Source organism: Heterodontus francisci, chromosome 7, assembly GCF_036365525.1.
Source record: "Heterodontus francisci isolate sHetFra1 chromosome 7, sHetFra1.hap1, whole genome shotgun sequence".
Lineage (NCBI taxonomy): Eukaryota > Metazoa > Chordata > Chondrichthyes > Heterodontiformes > Heterodontidae > Heterodontus > Heterodontus francisci.
Genome location: NC_090377.1, coordinates 83601550 through 83621702, shown reverse-complemented (window position 1 = coordinate 83621702; position 20153 = coordinate 83601550). Strand labels below are relative to the sequence as shown.

At 41.6% G+C, this 20153-nt stretch overlaps 1 protein-coding gene and 1 long non-coding RNA gene across 9 annotated transcripts in view; one reads left to right on the top strand and one right to left on the bottom strand.

Annotated features, from left to right (window-relative positions):
- The window catches only part of pde1a (phosphodiesterase 1A, calmodulin-dependent), a 615382-nt gene that overhangs the window by 504510 nt on the left and 90719 nt on the right, over nucleotides 1–20153 (top strand). For all 7 annotated transcript variants that reach the window (XR_010975386.1, XM_068035559.1, XM_068035558.1 and 4 more), the window contains 4 exons: nucleotides 6152–6218; nucleotides 6307–6423; nucleotides 11395–11535; nucleotides 17871–17971. Coding sequence is in view for 6 of the 7 variants with exons in the window: in XM_068035559.1 (XP_067891660.1) it covers nucleotides 6152–6218; nucleotides 6307–6423; nucleotides 11395–11535; nucleotides 17871–17971 (426 nt within the window). In the remaining variant the exon portion in view is untranslated. The remainder of the gene's footprint in view (nucleotides 1–6151; nucleotides 6219–6306; nucleotides 6424–11394; nucleotides 11536–17870; nucleotides 17972–20153) is intronic.
- Nucleotides 1–20153, bottom strand: part of LOC137372120 (uncharacterized) — a 58720-nt gene that overhangs the window by 11860 nt on the left and 26707 nt on the right. The window lies entirely within an intron of this gene.

Here is a 20153-nt window from a genome sequence, read left to right as displayed (position 1 = left end):
GCCCTATGCTCTGGAATTCCCTCCCTTCACCTCTCCACCTCTCTACCTCGCTTTCCTCCTTTAAGACACTCCTTAAAATCTACCTCTTTAGCCAAGCTTTTGGATGTCTGCCCCTATATCTCCTTATGTGGCTTGGTGTCATATTTTGCTTTATAATGCTCCTCTAAAGCACCTTTGGGATGTTTTATTATGTTAAAGGCACTATATATATGCAAGTTGTTGTTGTTTGAGCACAACTTCCCTACTAGGTAGGCACAACCTTACAGAATTAGCATTTAAGTGTCTCCTCATGAAACATTTCACGCAGTGAATTTTGGACTGTGGCGACTGTTATGTAGACAAACACAACTCCACAGACTGCCAAAGCACTTCAATAACTCACTTAGATGGAATTATTCATGTGTGAGCCTGGACCCAAAGAATCTGGGGTATATTTCCTGTCCTCACTCCACGTCAGCACGCACATGTCAGTGGGAGTTACTGAAAATAAGAGTGGGAACCATAACCCAATTTGCCACTGCCAAGGTGCTAAGGCTGACTGGAGTGAGTGCCCCAATTGCTGCCTTTGCAGCTGAGTACATTGAACCAAGATAGAACCTAGCAGGTCCTGATCTGTACAGCTCATCGCCACACTGTGTAATGCATTCATCCAGTGAGCTTTCAAGAGAGCTTGTAATATGAGGCTGAAGGTAACTTAAACACAATCTTGTGGAATCTAATCAGGTTCAGCTACATGAACAAATATTGTGTTAAGAGTGCAACACTATCTTCCACACATTTAAAAAGCATGAGGGTAGGACCAAAAAACATATGATGCTACAAGATGTGTGAGTTTGAAATAAATACAGGGAAGTGATTACAGTGCAATTAACCACTAAATAATGAGTTCCCATTTTTGTTACGTGGCACAAGCTGCGTGTTACTAAAAAAAAAAACTCACAAATATTAACTCTGATTTTCCTTTGGCTGGCTATTTATAAACTCACATTTGATAAGACTGAAATAAGCCCCAGTAATGAAGTCACAATATTAAACCTAAAATATTAAAATAAATCTGAAAATATTTACATAGATTTAAAAATCCTTTGGCTCTGGAATTCCTTAAGCCAGAGGGAGCAAAATGGCTCATTTCCAACTGGGGAAGGTGGAGAGGCAGGAATTAGGGGTGGGATCTGGCTATGACAGGATTCTACTTTATCTGCTATGGCTCTTTTAAATTCTGCTGTAGGTTCACAGGCAGAATTGGAGGAGTTCCCAAACTTTCTCAGGAATTCTGTCCATTATGCTAATCAGCAGAATTCATGCCAGCTGAGAGCCATTGAAGTCATTAAAAAGGCCCCAAATCTTCACTAGAGAGAACATCATTGATTCTGGAGTGGGTCAATTATCTCACTCTGAAGGGATAAAGGCAGTTTTGTTTTCAGCCCAGAGGACCTGTGGGGGGACTTCAGGCAGAGTGGGTGTGAGGTGCTTCATCTCTTTGTGCTGCTGAAGTACCTTTCATAGGCACAATGTACCCACCCTAGTTATGCAAATGGTGCCATCCCCAAGATTTGAAATGGTGTCTCCATCTTGAGTGAACCCCCAGTAATTTCAGGGGGCCTTTAATTCTGCTTGTCACGTGTTCCCATCTTCCCCTACATATGCTTTTCCTCTCCATTTTCCCCCTTCTCTTCCATTTTATTGCCATTATATTTTTATATCCCATGTATGCTGTTCTATTGTGTTCCTTTTTTTCTTAGCTTTTAGCCAGTGTCCCTCAGGTTCCTTATTGAATATGGAACCCACATTAATAATGAAGTTGACCACTGATTGTTTGAAACTAGATTCCAAGCTTACATTTTTCAGTTGTTCATATCACAGGCATATTCAGGTTAACTTCTGATGTAATTTTTAAGATCAAAAGTAAAGTGGATCAGGAACTGCCGATAAGGAGCAACACTAGCAGGAAGTACCTAGTGCAGCATGGCAGCCCTAGACAGTGCTGCACAAGTGGCCTGATTGCATGCAGACATGACCACATAATTTCAGTGCAGGAAGGGTTAAAGGGTTTCCAATAAAGATGAAAAGGAACTATGACAAAGGGTCTACAGAATTGCCTTGGGTTGTTTTACTACATGAAAGACACTATATAATATCAAATTGCTGTTGATGAAACATTGACTTGTCTTTCCTCTTTATAGATGTTGAATGGCCTACTGTGTATTTTCGGTCTTTTGTTTTTATTCAAATATTTACATTTCGACATCAATTTTCCTTATTTAGAACAAACTAAATGTCATGTAGGTGAAGCAATGTTCCACAGAAAAGTCTTGGAAAATTTACCTCAACTCTAAATATTGGTAATGGAGTGAATGTTTATTCAAATTGTGAGACATACTGAGAAAAACAAACTTTATTTGGATTATTTGGTTTAATGTATTGGAGACAAAATAGCTCGGGCCTAACTCTGTGGGATTGACGCAAGGCCTGATCACCAGCCGGAATTAGTCAGGGCCTAAGTCTCCCTGAGAAGATTTTATTTAAGCATTTTAAAATGACTGCTGGGAGAAGGCAGATGTTTAAATACTTAAATCATGCTTCCCATTGCTGATGAGGTAAAAGTAAACACCAGTCACAGGGTGGTAAGTTTCCAAGTTGGCTTTTCTTTTTTAAAAAGGATAAATAGTCCCAATAATGTCTGCAAGACTCACAATTAGAACTGTCTTTTAATTTAATATGAAGTGCTCTGAACAGTGAAAGAAGTTTCTAATTAGCATGAGTGTTAATCTAGGATTTACAGTGGAAATTTGGGAGTGGGTAACTATTATAGCAGTCCCACCCTTGAATACAATGCCCACAGGAGTGGGTGCAGAACAGGAAGTAGAATGCAGATGGAATCTGCTTACTTTTGGAAATGGCAGAGACAAAAGACGTTATAGCAGGGCACTTAGAAAAATTCAAGGTAATCAGGCAGAGTCAACATGATTTTGTGAAAGGGAAATCATGTTTAACCAATTTATTGAAGTTCTTTGAAGATAACATGTGCTGTGGATAAAGGGGAACCAGTGGATGTATTGTACTTAGATTTCCAGAAGGCATTTGATAAGGTGCCACATCAAAGGTTATTGCGGAAAATTAAAGCTCAGGGTGTGGGGGATAACATTTTGGCATGGATAGAAGATTGGCTAGGAAACAGAGAGAATGCAAAAATGGGTCATTTTCTGGTTAACAAGATGTAGTGAATGGTGTGCCACAGGGAGGAGGGGGGGGGGGGGGTGGAGGGGCAGAAAACAGGTAACTATAGGCCAGTTAGCTTGACGACTGTCGTGGGGGAGGTGCTAAAATCGATCATTAAGGAGGCTATAGCTGGGCACTTTGAATAACTCAAGGTAACTGGGAATAGTCGGCATGGTTTTGTGAAAGGGAAATCATGTTTAACCAATTTATTGGAGTTCTTTGAAGGAGTAACATGTGTTGTGGATAAAGGGGAGCCTGTTGATGCACTGTACTTGGATTTCCAGAAGGCATTTGACAAGGTGCCATATAAAAGGTTGAATAGAAGATTGGCTGGCTGGAAGAAAACAGAGTGTATTCATAAATGAGTCCTTTTCTGATTGGCAGGATGTTGCGAGTGGAGTACTGAGGCCTCAACTTCTTATAATTTATATCAATGACTTCGCTAAGGGGACCGATGGCATGGTAGCTAAATTTGCAGATGACACAAAGATAGGTAGGAAAGTATGTTGTGAAGAGGGCATGAGCTTGTAGACCGATATAGATAGGTTGAGTGAGTGGGAAAATATCTGATGGATGGACTATAATATGGGAAAATGTGAAGTTGTTCACTTTGGCAGGAAGAATTAAAAAGCAGAGTACTACTTAAACAGAGAACGACTGCAGAACTCCAAGGTGCAGAGGGACCTAGGTGTTCTAGTACATGAGTCACAAAAAGTTAGTATGCAGGTACAGCAAGTAATAAAGAAAGCTAATGGAATGCTATCCTTTATTAGGAGAGGAATTGAAAATAGAAGTAAGGATGTTAAGCTTCAGTTATACAGGGCATTGGTGAGACCACATCTCAAATACTGTGTGCAATTTTGGTCTCCTTATTTAAGGAAGGATGTGAAGGCAGTTCAGAGGAGGTTTAATAGATTGATACCTGGAATGAGCGGGTTGTCTTATGAGGAAAAGTTGGACGGACTGGGCTTGTTTTCATGGGAGTTTAGAAGATGAGGGGAGACTTGATTGAAGTGTATAAGATCCTGAACGGTCTTGACAAGGTGGATGTGGAAAGGATGTTTCCTCTTGTGGGGGTGTCCAGAACTAGGATGTACTGTTTTAAAATTAGGGGTTGCCCTTTTAGGACAGAGATGAGGAGAATTTTTTTCTCTGAGGGTTGTGCGACTTTGGAACTCTCTGCCTCAGAAGGTGGTGGAGGTGGGGTCATTGAATAATTTTCAGGCTGAGAGAGATAGATTCTTGTTAGGCGAGGGAATCAAAGCTTATCAGGGGTAGATGGGAGTGTGGAATTCCAGACCCAAACTGATCAGCCATGATCTTATTGAATGGTGGAGCAGGCTCGAGGGATCAATTGTCCTACTTCTACTCCTAATTTGTATATTCGTAAAAGGTTATTACGAGTGTGGAATTCGAAAGACAAACAGATCAGCCACGATTTTATTGAATGGTGGAGCAGACTCAAGGGGCCGAATGGCCTACTTCTGCTCCTAATTCTTATGTTCGTAAGCAACAGCACTCACTGCTGATTTTGACCTTGAGGGAAGCTGCCCACAAAGATCCAGCGATTTCTGTGGCATAGATTTCCCCTTTCCTGATGTCAGTTTTGAATCTGGCACTAAGTCAAGTGGATCTCCAGGCAGCCAGCAACAGTGATGTCATCAAGCAGGGTAAGCAGCCAATCACATTGAAGTATTCTCATAGACTTACAAGCCAGGAAGTTAAAAGCACTGAATCCCTTCAATTTTAATTTTTAAATTTTATAGATAGGAAAATAAGTGATTGGAACATACACATTTGATTAAGTTAGAAGTTAAAATATCATAAACAAACTTCTTAAATACAATCAAAAATATGAGGAATTTCTTATCATAATGGAGAAATAGGACATTCAACAATTTGAAAAAAATACTCTTTCAGGGCCAATGAGGCTGTATTGCAATAGTTATGAACTTAGTATGCTGTTTAAAAAACAAGTTACACCTCATTCAACAAGAGTAATTTTCCAAAGAGTTCTACAGCAATTGTAAAAGTGTAAGAGTGGATGTTCTTGTTTGTTCAATGATTTCCAATCGATTGCAGACAGGGGGTCATTACCAGCTCACCCTATAGGGAAGCATAGAACCAGTGACAGCAACTTCTGGATCTCCACATTTAACCGCACATGTGCGGACTTTAGAAATTGCTGTCAGTTTCAGAGGAGTAATGACTCTGAATGCTGTTTGTTTCACTGTCATTACTACTACAAAATCCAGGCCAATGAAGAAAAGTTTTGGTGTGGCAAAAAAAATACAACAAAAGTGTTGAGCAAAATGCAGCAAAAAATTCAGAGCACAAAAAAAGCCCCAAAAAATTCTAAACTTACCTTCTGCCTTTTAGAAGACCTCTTCAGACCAGATTCTAGGCTGTAAATTGTCCAGTTCTTTTAGGTGTGAAACTGATACTCTGGATGGATCTCACCATAGGCTTAGTGGCCCCAACCTTAAAAAGGGGACTTCAATTCTTATGTTAGGCCATACATGCCAGTAGTACAACCTGACTATTTGCCCCCAAATTATCTGTTGGAAAATCAAGCGGTACATGAATGGCCTACAGATGATCAGGCACCCGATTTTCTCGTCCCTGACATTGTGCACGAGGCTGTGCCAGCAACGCAGGGCTTTGCAAAATTTACCTTGTCATCTCGAGAAGTCTAGAGAGTAAAAATGTTTTATTGTCTTGTACTAACAACTCTTGAATCTAATGAGTGCAAAATTTACACAAGTAAATATCCGCACAAATAGATAAATAATTGCATTACAGAAAAAAATGGCCTTCAGAGCATCCTGTTATCTAAGTTGCAGGAATAAGTGGGCAAGTATAAAAAAGGAAGTAGGGATAATTCAGTGTCATGTTACTAAAATCTGTTGTCAAATATCATTTTAATTTCAAGGATGTACCGAAGAACTTCAAACATGATTGGACTGACTTACCCATCAGCAGTGATATCTGCTTTAAAGGTGTGTAGCACAACAATTTAAAAATGCTGACAGTGTAAGAATTAATTGAACACTATGTCTAAATTTGATATCTCTTTTCTTTCTGCAGAACGTTGATAAATGGTCATTTAATGTGTTCGCCCTTAATGATGCAAGTGGGGAACATGCTCTGAAGTTCATGGTGCATGAGTTGTTCACCCGATATGACCTTATCAATCGCTTCAGGGTCAGGAAACTTTAAGGTTTAATATATAATTAAAACAGAACAAATGGTTTCCAAAGTCAATGCCAAAAAATGCTAATTAAATCTACTAGGTCTTAATGCATATGTATGTGATTGTCCATCAAATAAAGAGTTCTTGTAATGCATGCAATTAGGGTTTCTGGTGAAAAATAGCTATTTAAAAATAATTTGTTCATCTGCCACCCATTACATAATAGTGTACATGATGATACAACATGTAGAGCCCTTTCTCCAAAAGATTAGCATCCCCTCACTGAAACATTGGAACCTTCTCACTAACAGATTACTCAGCCACAATCATCATATACAGTAGGCTACAAAAAATGTAGATACAGGTCGTAATAATTTTCCATGCATTCCTCCGCTCCAAGTTGTGCAGTCAATTTGTCACAAAGGCAGAAGTGAATCACGGCAAATGTGAGTCTGAATACATCAGCGCTGACAGTTGTTAAAATGCATACCTTTCAGTAAGTGGAACTGCAGATTGAGGAAGGCAGGAGAAATATAAATTGTGAAAAAGCAAATTCAAAAAAATTATCAAACACACTTTCTAAAAGGAAGTAAACTCTACTGCTCTATTTCAAGGTCATCCTCTCCCAAATTCAAAAATGGATCTCTGAGAACCAAGGCTGCATACTCTAAAAACACACATGCACATCAAACATAACATTGGTAACATTTTAACCTGAATTAGATTTTAGTTATTGAGTGTCGTGCAACCCAGATCACATATTGATTACAGTAGGGAGTAGCAAGTATGTTAAGACTATCATTTCTACTTGCTCAAACATTGGACGGAATTTTACTGGTCCCATGGTGGCGGGAATGGAGGTAAGGGGCGGGAAAATAGTGGGGGAGCCGCGCCAGGATGGCACCCTGATGCATTCCCGGTGCCGCGGAAGTTTCCCAGGGGCAGCCTGGGAGCAGATCACTTGTCCGCTGAACGGAGGAGGGCAGGAAATTTAAATAGGTAAGGCCCCAATTAGGGGTGATTTTGTGGCGCCAACAGCAGAGCTACCCCCGTCACATTGAGAGACTGTCAGCTACTTGGAGACGGCCTCCCTGTGGTCTTAATGCATACGTATGTGATTGTCCATCAAATAAAGAAGTAGGAGATTCTATACAGCCACTAGAGACCTTAGCCTCCACTTCTTGTGGGTGTTGGGTTATCAGACTGACGGGCGAGGGGGCAGCAAAGGTTTAAATTTGTGCCTTCCAAATTTTTGGAGCAACCACCCTGTGCTCACTCCTCATTGAAATGGCAAGGTGTCACTCTAAAATCTCATTAGGTCCGTGGGCAGGCAGCCCAGGAGCACCATTACTGGTGTGGACTGCCACACCTCTTATTTCAATTATCCTTAAGATTTGGGAAGGGTTCAGGTGGGAGAAAACAAGTGTCTGGAGGTCCCAACTTTCTATAATTCCACCAGCAGAGCAAGGCATCCAGAGTTTCTAGATTCTCATCCTTGAGTTGGTTTTGGCATAATATTGTGTCGCTAAGTAACATTCATAGCAAAGCAAACCTGATCCGTGGTCATTAAGAGTATCGAAAACAATGCTGGTCATGATTTTATCATCATGACACAGAATTTAAATACTGTAATATTTAGCTAATTAACTTCTTGCATGATGGATTTATTGGGGGAGAAATGTGTTGTGTGGCGACACATTATGTAGCGCTGCCTGCCCCCAGGGAATTGACATAAGTCTGTGTAGCTGTTATGACCTCAGTGAGACCGTTAACATTAAAAATGCAAGATCAGAAGCCCCAGACCAATTTATAGAATTGCATGACAAAATTTCATGTTTTAAGACTTTTAAACTAAAAGAAATCCCCATTAACCAATTAGTATTTTGTAAGTAGCTGATACCCCAAATTACAAAGAAAGGTATTTTCTTTACTTATTAAAATACTTGAAATCCTCACACCACACTTATACGTTACACAGTCCTTTCTGATGGCAAAATCCTTAGCGGTTAAAAGTCCCGAACTACTCCCAGTAGCAATGGGTTGGATCTCCCAGACCTTTTCAAAAATCAATGTCCTCTTTGCTCACTTCTCTGAGCACTTCTGACCTGGACGTCTGTAAATCAGGTGATTCCTGGTGATCCTGCTGGTCTTCTACTTCTACACAACCTTCAACTTTCAAAAAAACAGGTTGAAGTCTTTGCAGCCTTTTGCTGTATCAAGCTTCTGAGTACAGGTGTTCTCTCTCTCTCTCTCTCTTTAGGTCACAACCACTGGTTGTCTTCCTTACAGCCTGTTTTGAGGCTGCAACTGCTGATTTCCTCTGTTATAGCCTCTCTGCCTTCAGAAAACCCGTTAAATCTATCTGGACTGAAAAGTCAAAAACTTATTGTCCAACATGCAAAGTCCAGAAGTCTGGTTTCACAGAGCCACCTGGACCTTCCATTGTTCCCAGCTGTTAATAGCTGCTTGGTCCATTTGTATCTTCAGAATCACTGACTCCTTGGCCGGGATTTTACCCTTGGCGGACGGGAGCTGTCCACCAACTGAAAAGTTGGGGCTAACCAGCTTCCGTCTGGCCTGGGGATCCGACCCGTATTTTGCAGGTCCCCAGCCTTTAATTGTTCTGAGGCAGGACTTCCACCTGCCTGAGGCAGGATGGACCACCTAATAGAGCTGCTGGCCAATGAGCGGGCCGGCGGCTCTTAGTCCCAGCAGCGCCACCGGGAGTGATGGCCACTTCTGGGACTGCAGCCCAGCTTCAAGACAAAGATGTCAGGGAGCCCAGAACCAAGTTAAGTTTTTGTTGCCTCGCCAGAGGTCATCAGTCGGGCCCCGGTGAGGCAAGTGTGGTCAATTGGGGGGATGGGGGCATTTTGGGTATAGGGGCGGTTGGGGCAGCGGGGTCAGCCCTCCGTCGGGCACAAGGTGCCCGATCATGATGGCCCCTCCAGGCCGTCAGAGAGCCGCCTGGTTTTGTCAGGCGGCTTCTCTTGGGCCTGGGCTGCCTGCCGGCCATGGGTAAAATCCCCGTGGCGGCGGGCGGAGGCTCTTAAGTGGCCACTTAAAGGCCTTGATTGGCCTGGGGCAGGCAGGCCGTTTTTCGGCTACTGCCATTCTGCGTAACGTGGCAGCAGAGGTGGGAGTGAGTCGGAAAGGGCCCCCCAAGCCTCCCGCTCCAATTTATGCCCCCCCCCCCCCACCACCTTCCCGCTCTTTGTGGGGTGGGGGCGTAAAACTCCGGCCCATGTTTTACAACCCCAAAGTCTGGGAGGGTGAAATCCATTTTACTTCAGGTGTTACCCCTGAAGTCTCTTCTTTCAAAAAAAGAAATATTTGATCTGTGTTCATTGTTGTCCTGCTAACCAAGACTTCTGTCTTGTCCTTTCGCAGAGTGGATATGAGGTCATCTGACCTTCTGGACTCCATCTTAAACTTTAAAAAAATCACAATTTCTAAAACATAATCATGTTGCAAAGTCCAGTCCTCATAACAGTAGTGCTGGTGCTATGTGAATGAAATTCTCCCCAATTAAGACTATACAGAGAGGAGGGAAGTTGTTAAATAAATCTTAACTGTACTGGTTCAATTTTTTGCCATATTTTGCCTTGGGATCCAGTTAAAATGCACAGTGCTGTTTTTTTAAAAATTAAAAGCAGTCCCTGCTACATGGCTCATCTCGCCAGTATCTATTTATAAAGTTAAACACTTATGCTAGCTTTGTGACTTGCATTTATATAGCACCTTTCACATCCTCAGAACATCCTAAAACACTTCACAACCAATAAATTATTTTTCTGAAGTAAAGTTACTGTTGTGATATACATGCAACTAACATTTGGGACCACAATTTCTCCATGAATTTGAAACTGATTCACTACATAGAGGATTAGCAAAGTGGAATCAAATCTATCTGGACAGAGATGACAGAAAGCTCAACTCGCAGATTGGGAAGTCTTAAATAATCCTCCACATTTGTAATTATCCCTCTTAGTAATCAATTAAAAAATAAGTAAAATTTACATAGATTATTTTTCATTTTATGAACAGAATAATGATAGACAGTGGAATATTTTATGTTTACTTTAGGAACATCTCATAGCTCTCTTGCAACTTGGTTGTTCAGAAATGATCGGGGCTTAAACTGAGCATTTAGCTGTGTACCACCACGTATTGTATGTATATTTGGTTGGCAATTATTTATGAGCCTTCTTTATTCGTGTTTCCTATTACTGGCACTTAATTGATGTACATCTGAGCATGTACAGTCATTAAAATTCGACAAAAGTTCACAATTGCAAAACTGAGCTGAAAGGAGAATTTTTAGGTGAGCTTTCCCTACAGGGCCACTGTAGAGTTAATATATGTAGCTAAGGGCTCAGAATAACTCATGTAATAAAATAAAGTGCTGCACATAATTACATGTTTTATAGTCTATGACATCGGCTTGAAGCTATTTAATACACTCATGCAAAATTGCTAATACAAAATCATCAAATACTAATCAGTTATTAATTATATACAACTGGACTCCTAATTAAGCCAAACATTATAGGCATTTGCCCAATAGCAAAATACAATAGGCTACAAAATGTTAGATGTTTTGTAATGTTAATTTCTGAGAAAAATAATTGTGAATTGGCCAAGATTAGTTCATTGAAAATTCATATTAAAATGTTAATTATACAGTATTTTAATTAAATGTTATTGAGTTTATAGAAAATTGATTAAATATATGTGAATTGAATATGAAATAATATGAAAAGATTTTAATGCTAACTTTCAGTCGATTTTTTAATGTAAAATAGCACAAGCTCTTTAATGGACATGACTGTTATTTATTGATCAATTAATATTTGAATGACTGAGACAATGAATCTTCAAAGCTTTTGATCAATAACATTTTATTTTAGAAGAGCAATATTTTGTAATTTGTTATGTTATCTCACCTCCTGATCTCATTTAAAATGCCCTCTTTTCTTTAGATACCTGTATCTTCTCTAATGTCTTTTGTTGAAGCCCTGGAGGTTGGTTACAACAAATACAAGAATCCTTATCATAACTTAATCCATGCAGCAGATGTGGCCCAGACTGTGCATTACCTAATGCTCCATACTGGCATTATGGTATGAGTATATTAATATAGACTTATTCTGTTTTAACAGTACTGTGTATTTAGGTCTGTGCTTGATATCTTGAGGCTTTCAGTGATAGTTTTGACCAATATGTTCTTGGAAGATTGCCAAAAGAATTCAATATAAAAAGCTTTCACATTGCAACCTATTTTTGATATGGCATTGAAACACAATGGTTGGGCTGAATTTTATCGGCTTCCTAGGTATGAGAACGGAGTTGGGTGCGACCCATAAAATTGAGTTGGAAGGCAGTTGGTGGAATATGCCCGTCGTCTTCCCGATGCCTTCCAGTTTAGTCCGGACTGGGGAAGGCTGAGGACACTTACCTCTCCCGGAATCTCTGACGTCCTCAGTATTGCAGGCCTTCCTGCGGTACCGGCAGTGGCCGTTGCTTCCAATGGCACTGCCGGCCCTTCAATTGGCTGGCAGCTCTTGGAAGCGGGAGCTCAACCCTCAAAGGGACGGTGTCCTCAATGGTGGGCAGTTATTTAGCTGCCTGCCGTGGAATTGCAACAGGGGGTTCGATGGAGAGCCTAGGCGGGGTCTCGTCCACCTTCCGGCCTACCGCTGGGACCCCCAATGCCAGAACAAAATTCAGCCCAACCATTCTGAAAGTGTGGCATCAGAAGCAAAATGCCAAATAGATCTTTTCATTAATCATTCATGATTAGCACACTCAGCAAAGTAATAATTATGGTTGCTAGGTTCTAGCCAGAAAATATTTTCAAATGGTTTTGTTGCTCCTGGCTAATAGGAAGCAACCTTCAGTTGTGTATGAAATGGAATACTTAATAGTTAACTCTGAGATACCATTTATCCTAGAGCGGTAGTTTGTATAACAATGAGTGAATTATTAAACTAAACAAACTTTATGGGATTAACTTTTGTCCATAGTTAACTACTGAATAGTCTTGGATATGGCACTCATTCACAAGAAATTCCTGTTCTAAAAATGTTAATTAATTGCGCAAAGCAACTTGCAGCTCTCTTCACACACATCTGAATGCCCTATCTTATTACAGTGCTAATTACAGGTGTATACCTCTGTTTTGTGAGTATGTTGTCTCAACTCCCTCCTTCATTGTGGAACTGCTTATATGAAGCCTTACAGTTTTATAATGGAAGTCCGTAATACATAGGTTATTACAACTGAAGGAAGCACCTTTTACGAACACTAAAACTGAAGGTATTAACAGCACTAAATCTAAGAATTGTGAGACTCTCTTAAAGAATTTGACCAGGATTTTACTGGCCACCCCAAGGCAGGTTCGGGGGGGTTAGGTGTGGGGGCACGGAGAATCGCGACGGGTGACAGGGGCACGGTGGGACAGAGGGCCCATCATCTCCCCATCACCCAGCGATCTTCCTGGGGGCAGGATAGGCCGATGATGGCCTTCCTGCCCAGAGGCAAATTGAGGCCCTTAAGTGGCCAATGAAGGGCCAAATAAGGGCTTCCTGCCGCCGCAGGGATCATACCAACGGTGGGGGGGGGGGCACTGCCACACAGGGAGAACACCTTGCAACATGAGGCGTCCTCCCTGAGGACTTGGGGTGGGGAGGGGCCCTGCTGCATGGGCAATTTGTGGCCCACTGAGGACCCCCACCAGGAACAACTTTACCCCTGGGACCCCTCTCCCCCTAGACTGAGTGACCATCCCCCCTCGCTTGGGCCTTCCAGACTGGCCCCGGCGGACTGCCTCATCTACCTCTGTTCCGGGGTTCCACTGCTGGGCCTGGATCTGAGGCCTCTGCAGTACCGGCAGTGGCCACCGCTCCCGGTGGCACTGCTGATACTGCTGAGCTGCTGGCCCTGTGATTGGCTGGCAACTCTTGGAGGCGGGGTTCCTGGCCCTTTAAAGTCTTTAAAGGGACGGGGATCCTGCCTCTTAAAACTTTGACACAAAAAGACCGGAGGATCGCTCTGGGGTGGGGGAGAAAAAGGCAGAGGTGGGGTTCCCGCCCCTGCCTTTTTGTCGAGAGCCCCGCCTCCAGCACAAAATCCAGCCCTTTGGCTCAAATTTTGCAGTTGTAATAGCAGTGAAATTGTCAGCATTTGCCATCATTACAACTGGAAAACTGACAAAAACATCTGGCACTTGCATATGCACAGTGAAACAGGAAATTCAGAGGTTGCTGTCAGTGATTCCCTACTCCTCCACAAAGTATGGTATTGACTTCACTTGATTTAATGTGAACTTCCACTTTTTACACTATTAGTCTCACTGTAAAAACCCTTGAAAAAGTTACACCTTGTTGAATGAGGTATAACTTGTTTTTATTGGTGTACTAAGTCATAATCACTGCCAAACAACCTCTCTGGCCCTGAAAAGCTAATTGTATATTTGTACAAAGTAAAATTTCTCCATAATGATTAGATAATTCCATCGATTTGTAAAATCTATGTAAAATGATTAGAAAGTGAAGGATAATCAGTTCTTTTTACTTCCTTTTTTGCTGTCTGTAAGAATTCTTCAATGTGATTGGTTGCTAGCCTGCTTGATGGCATCATTGTTGCTGGACAAGGGAGATTTCCTATAGCTGACACTAGAATGAAGTTAACATGAGAGGTGAAATGCATGCTACAGAGATCACCTAGATTTTTGTGGGCTGTTTTCTTCGAGGTCAGCAGCAAGCGCCATCACTGCGCTGCTCACCACAAAATCCAGACCATTGTCTTACACTGCTTACCAGTTACATTAGGTAAAGTATAAGTCCAGTCAGGTATATAGAGTCTTGATGGGAAAGCAAAAACTTCTATCTACATTCTCCTAACGTTAATAAAAGCTACTGTGTTGGTAAATTTCTGAATATGTGTATAAGCATGCTTAAGTTCAGATTTTTTCTGGTATGTGTGAGGCACAGCTTTCAGTATAACTCTCATCTTGTTGGCTGCACTTACATTCTATGGATACCAAGAGCATAACTACATAATGCCAAACTGAAGTTTTCCAGAAGTCCCTGGTGAAAAATCCACTATAGACTCAGCCAGATAACTTCTGGCAAGTTAAATGTCAGCTCTAGCAGTCACACAGCCAAAGAAGCAAAAGAAGCATGGTAACAATCAAAATGTAGAAGCCAGTGAATTACTTGAGAGCAGCTGAAGATGCTTTTAGATAATGCTGGAAATGCACCCTGATTTCAGGCAACCATTCTGAATGCCTAACAGGGGGCCTGACTCAAAATGGTATTGAGTCCACCTACAATGCAAATGTTTTCACATCAAAGCTGCTGTAAAGCTTTAAATCTTGCAGCAGCATGTTAACCCAACAGGCATGCTCCTAGTCATTGGCTCTTGTTGAATATTTTAATTAAAATATAAATTACAATGAGGCTAGCTTATCAACTGCGAGCAATTCAAACTGTGCCCTATTTACATTTAAGATTTAAACTGAATGAAAAATATGTATTATTGTTTTTGATATTTGTTCATGGAATGTGAGCATCGCCATCAAGGCCAACATTTATTGCCCATCCATAATTGCCCTTGAGAACGTGGTGGTGAGCCGCCTTCTTGAGCCGCTCCAGTCTTTGTAGTGTAGGTACACCCACAGTGCTGTTAGGGAGGGAGTGTCAGGTTTTTGTCCCAGCGACAGTGAAGGAATGGTGATTATAGTTCCAAGCTAGGATGGTGTGTGACTTGGATGGGAATTTGGAAACTTCAATATCTTGGTACTAGCACATTATTTAATATTCAACATTAATAAATTTTGAAAGAGATTAGTCACCTTCAGTAACAACACCTTTCCTTTTACTTTTGCATCCCTTATTTTGCTTTTAACAGTTATGCATTGATTAAAGCAAACAATAAATGTAAATAGTCAATATAGACTCCACATCAAACACTGTGGACTGGGTTTTTGGCACCCCCCCCCCGGGCCAGGATTGGAGGCGCACAAGGCCCAAAAGTAGTCCCGCTGGCCAATTAGATTAGATTAGAGATACAGCACTGAAACAGGCCCTTCGGCCCACCGAGTCTGTGCCGAACACCCATTTATACTAATCCTACACTAATCCCATATTCCCAACAAACATCCCCACCTGTCCCTATATTTCCCTACCACCTACCTATACTGGTGACAATTTATAATGGCCAATTTACCTGTCAACCTGCAAGTCTTTTGGCTTGTGGGAGGAAACCGGAGCACTCGGAGAAAACCCACGCAGACACAGGGAGAACTTGCAAACTCCACACAGGCAGTACCCGGAATCGAACCCGGGTCCCTGGAGCTGTGAGGCTGCGGTGCTAACCACTGCGCCACTGTGCCGCCCTATGTTCCAGCTTCCCGGCTCCATCCCATCTCTGTGCCATTTTTGCGGAGGTGGGTTCGGGGCCAGCAGGGTAACATGCCCAGAGGCGGTAGGTAGACAGTTAGGCTCATTAAGACCCTAATTGATGTCAATTAAAGGAGGCCGACTGGAATTTTCCAATGGGCCTCCAGGTTCCTGCACCAGCAAGGACTAGTATAGGCGCCTGGAAACGGGCACCTGGCAGAAGGCAGGTAGGGGAATGCCTAGAGGCCCTCCCTGCCTGCCTGGGTGCAGGAGCAGCCACAGGCCACCCTGTAGAGGTGATTCCTCCCACCCCTCCCCATACAGTGGTGGTCTGGCTGCTGTTTTAATTAAAGGTTTGAAAACATTGGAGATGGGACGACTCCATGTTGAAGCACCCTCTCTCTTACTTACTTACCTTCCATTGCAGCCTGCTGTTTCTCAAGCTGGGAGGTCTCTGATTGGCCCTCCAGCTTCGAAAGACCACCACCTACAACCTTAATTGGAAGGAGAACCTGTCTCCATGCCAATTAAGGGGGAACCCCCATGAAAATCCCAGTGAATAACTGTTTCCCCCAGGGGTGTGTTCGGGACCCAGAAACAGTCCTAAACTATGTTTCCCACCCCCGAGGGAAAATCCAGCCCTATAATTGTAAAGTCAGCTGCTAATTCACTAAATCAAAAGGTTCAGAAAAGTGGCCTTTTTTACATTCTGTAATATATTAGCTAACATTACAAGGTATTTTTGGTGGCTTATGCTTTGCACTTTAAATCCTATCAGTTTTCCTCTTGCTTCAGCACCTAAATTACACTTGTTGACAGATTACAGATTTGATCAGTTACTATCTTTTAAAGCCCTGCTCACTTCAACAAAGCTAGATTATATCCCACACTATCTTCCATTGCTGCTACTGTACAGATGGTGCAATGAAGTATGAAATTGCACTTGAAGCTTCTTCACAGTTGGCTGTCAAACTTTTAGTGACTCACCTGCAGCTACACTTAGTATTTTTATCTCTATCAAATGAAAGTAACTAATAGTTCATTGAAGGATGCTTTCCTTTCACCATGATCACTTAAAAAAGACTTTATGTTTATATGTTTTTATATGCTTATTCGTGTTATAATAAATAATATCAACCAGTGAACTGCTGCTTTTTAGTTTTGGTTTCTGTGCAAGTACTGCTTAAGCCCCTGAGATCTCAAGTGTCATTAGCATTCACTCCTGATATGCTTCCTAAAAATGTCTTCCATCTCAGTTAATTCTTCCAGTTGTTTAAGTTATACAGTTTATAGACACTTTCTTTGTGGTTTGTTAGTTATTCTGGCCATAAATAACAAATAGCAAACAACCTCAGATCAAGCCCAAAAAACAAATCAATATTCCTCGAAAAGAGTCTTTCCAAAATCAGACTGTTTTATTTTTCAGAAATATATTGTTACAAGTAATTCAGATTTACTGAAATGAAGAATCATGTTCTTACTATGAGGTATACAAACACCCATTCCATTTTTCAAAAGATCTGAATCTCAAGCAAAATAAAGAACTGGTCAAAATTGGAGATTTGTACATTATGAATTATTAAGCTGTATAAACTGAGGCTTCTCGGGGTCAAAAGTGCAACTCATGCCCTATGCCTTCATCAGATAAAGCAAAGTCTTCTACATCTCCCATGCCAATCCAAGTAAATCTAGGCAGCCCATTTTGCTGTTGCACTTTCTTGATGGATGGGATGGAGCACTGGGCAGGCAGGGGCAAGGGCAGGAAGTACCAAGTTTTTATTTTTAGATGTTATGGTAGCCTCCCATCCAGCATTCATTCCAAATGGGCTCTCTGTGATCAAGGTGCTGCTCAGATTAGGTTCAATGAACAGCTTGTGCAGTGGCTGCCAGCCTGAATTGCGCGAATCACTGAGAAATGCTGAGTTCATCAGATGTCTTTCAAGCGTCTGTATCTAGGTCTCCAGAGATAATCGTGTCACACCTTCTCATCTAAGTTGAGTAAATCAAAAGCATTGTTTTTGGTAGTTTCTCAGATTGTAACCTTTCTATTACAGCACTGGTTTACAGAACTGGAAATTCTAGCCATGCTTTTTGCAGCTGCCATTCATGACTATGAGCATACAGGGACCACAAATAATTTCCACATTCAAACCAGGTAGGAAGCAATGTCACAAAATGTCAGGAATAAAATCTCCATTTGAATTTATTAAAAGTGTATGGCATCGTAAGCCACTAAAATTCTCTTCAAAGTGGGGACCTTGGTAATGAGAATGGTCCAACTTTCTATATTGTTTAATTGGGTTATGTCAGATCAGGGGATTGAAATTTGGTCTTGGGTGGTAGTATTAAATGGGCAATATTACATTGACAGCCTTTTACATACCCATTTGGTGTTCTGTTCTATGGAAGGCAGTGGAACTGAATAGTGGGTGGGAAGTATAATGGACGGTTAATTCGATACTGTCAGCTTTGCACTATCACCCGAAACTAATTTCTACCACAATGTCTTTAATAATCGAAGCTCACATTACATGTTGACACTGGTTTGTGTCACAATTTTCTTGATGTAAAAAGTGTATGGTTCCAGATCTCTGGTTTATTAGTCCAGTAACATAACCACAATGCTATCATACCCATATAATTTTCCTTTTAAAAAAAAATCTTCTCTCCTGTCAGACTAATAGATACAAGTAATGGCCAATATAACATTATTCAACTTTTGGCTTCCAATGTTGATGTCAAGCGTCAGACTTCAGATGCACTGTACAGCTTTTTCTACTTTTGGAAGTCCGCAAACACTAACTCACTTGTCATGTGTTCTTTGTGTGATGTTAAGCAACACATTGAGATACATGGATTCCAGTTTCTTGAAGATCTCTAGAGATTTATTAACAGCTAAACTAGTATATACAATACAGGGCAAACTATTAACAGAACCTTTGTCTAAAGTGTTACAGTTACAGAGTGACTATGGCTTCTAGTCACATGGCTACATCCTGGTACTTAGCTCATTAGAATACTGAATTCTAAAAGGGACATCACTCTTGAAGCGATCATACAACATCCCCTTTCTTTCCAAAGATAAGTCTCATATGCTAAATGTAAAAACACACAAAATTGGATAACATCAAAATTAGTTCTACAGGCATAGAAATTATAAAATTTACAAGGATAAGGATAGGGATTGTGAAATTTACAAGTGCAGAAGCTCTAAAGTTCATATATTATTTTGGTGGTTTGACAACTCTTTCAGACGTTGTTATGGTATAACCTTCTGGGGATGTCAATTTCACCCTTGGCCGTTAGAGCGGTGTCTCCTGCATCTTGGAGAATTTGCATATAAGTCATTCCTGTTTTTTCTGAAGTTTCTCCCTCTCTGCATTCAGTTTCTTTTGCTCTGCCTTCAGCCTGCTGAGATATTCTGTTGCTTTTCTAAGGCTGACCACTTTTGAGGCATTGTCATTCTTGGAAAGCTCTGGCACCTCATCTCAAAGAGCCAACAGACAATGCTTCAACTCATTCCTCCTCTGCCTCTTCACAACATTGTGTGTCCTTCACCTTTCCTCATCCTCTGTGTCTGAAGCCTGGAGGTCAAGGTCGAGGACTTGCTGGGGGAAGAGTACTTGGCCTCGTGGAGATACCTGTGCATTCTGGCTCATGTTGATGCTGGCGGTTCTCTAGAGAGCAGAAGTGACAGCATGGCATAGTTGTGCTGTTATTGGGTTTCTAGACTGCACCGATTGATGCCGGCCATAGTCTGCGAGTGGGTTCCAGTACTTCGAGACTTCCCCTTGGCAATGCCCCCCACTGCCAGCCTTTGCTTCTCAATGGTTACAACGTCAGTCTCTTCTCATTCGCTGGAGTGCAGAGAAACACTGCCTGTTGCCAAAGAACTTTCATCATCTGAAATTGAATTTTCATTCTTTTGTTATGGCATATCTGAGAAGGGGATAATATTCTCCAAAACAGAACCACCGAGATCCTGGATCAACTGTGACTCAATCTCAGAGATCAAGGGTCTGGACACAGAGTGCATCCTCTCTGAGTTGCAGTATGGCATCGCCTTCGAAATCTTCTATGGTATTGAACCTGCCCGGGTATATTTGCTGTGGGTCCTGGACTAACTCTTCTGTTGTAATGGGTATCTTCATAGATAGTCACAATGTTGAGGTCATTACACGCTGGTAGTCCTGCAATTGTTGGTCTGCTCGTGTCTACCAGATAAAATATTTGTGGTTTCCATGCCAACTTGCCGTAGCTGCATTGCATTGTTAGTGTGCGATTGCAAGGGATGGATGACCCATTGTATGCAGTTAGCTTTGCAGATGTCAGTTGTA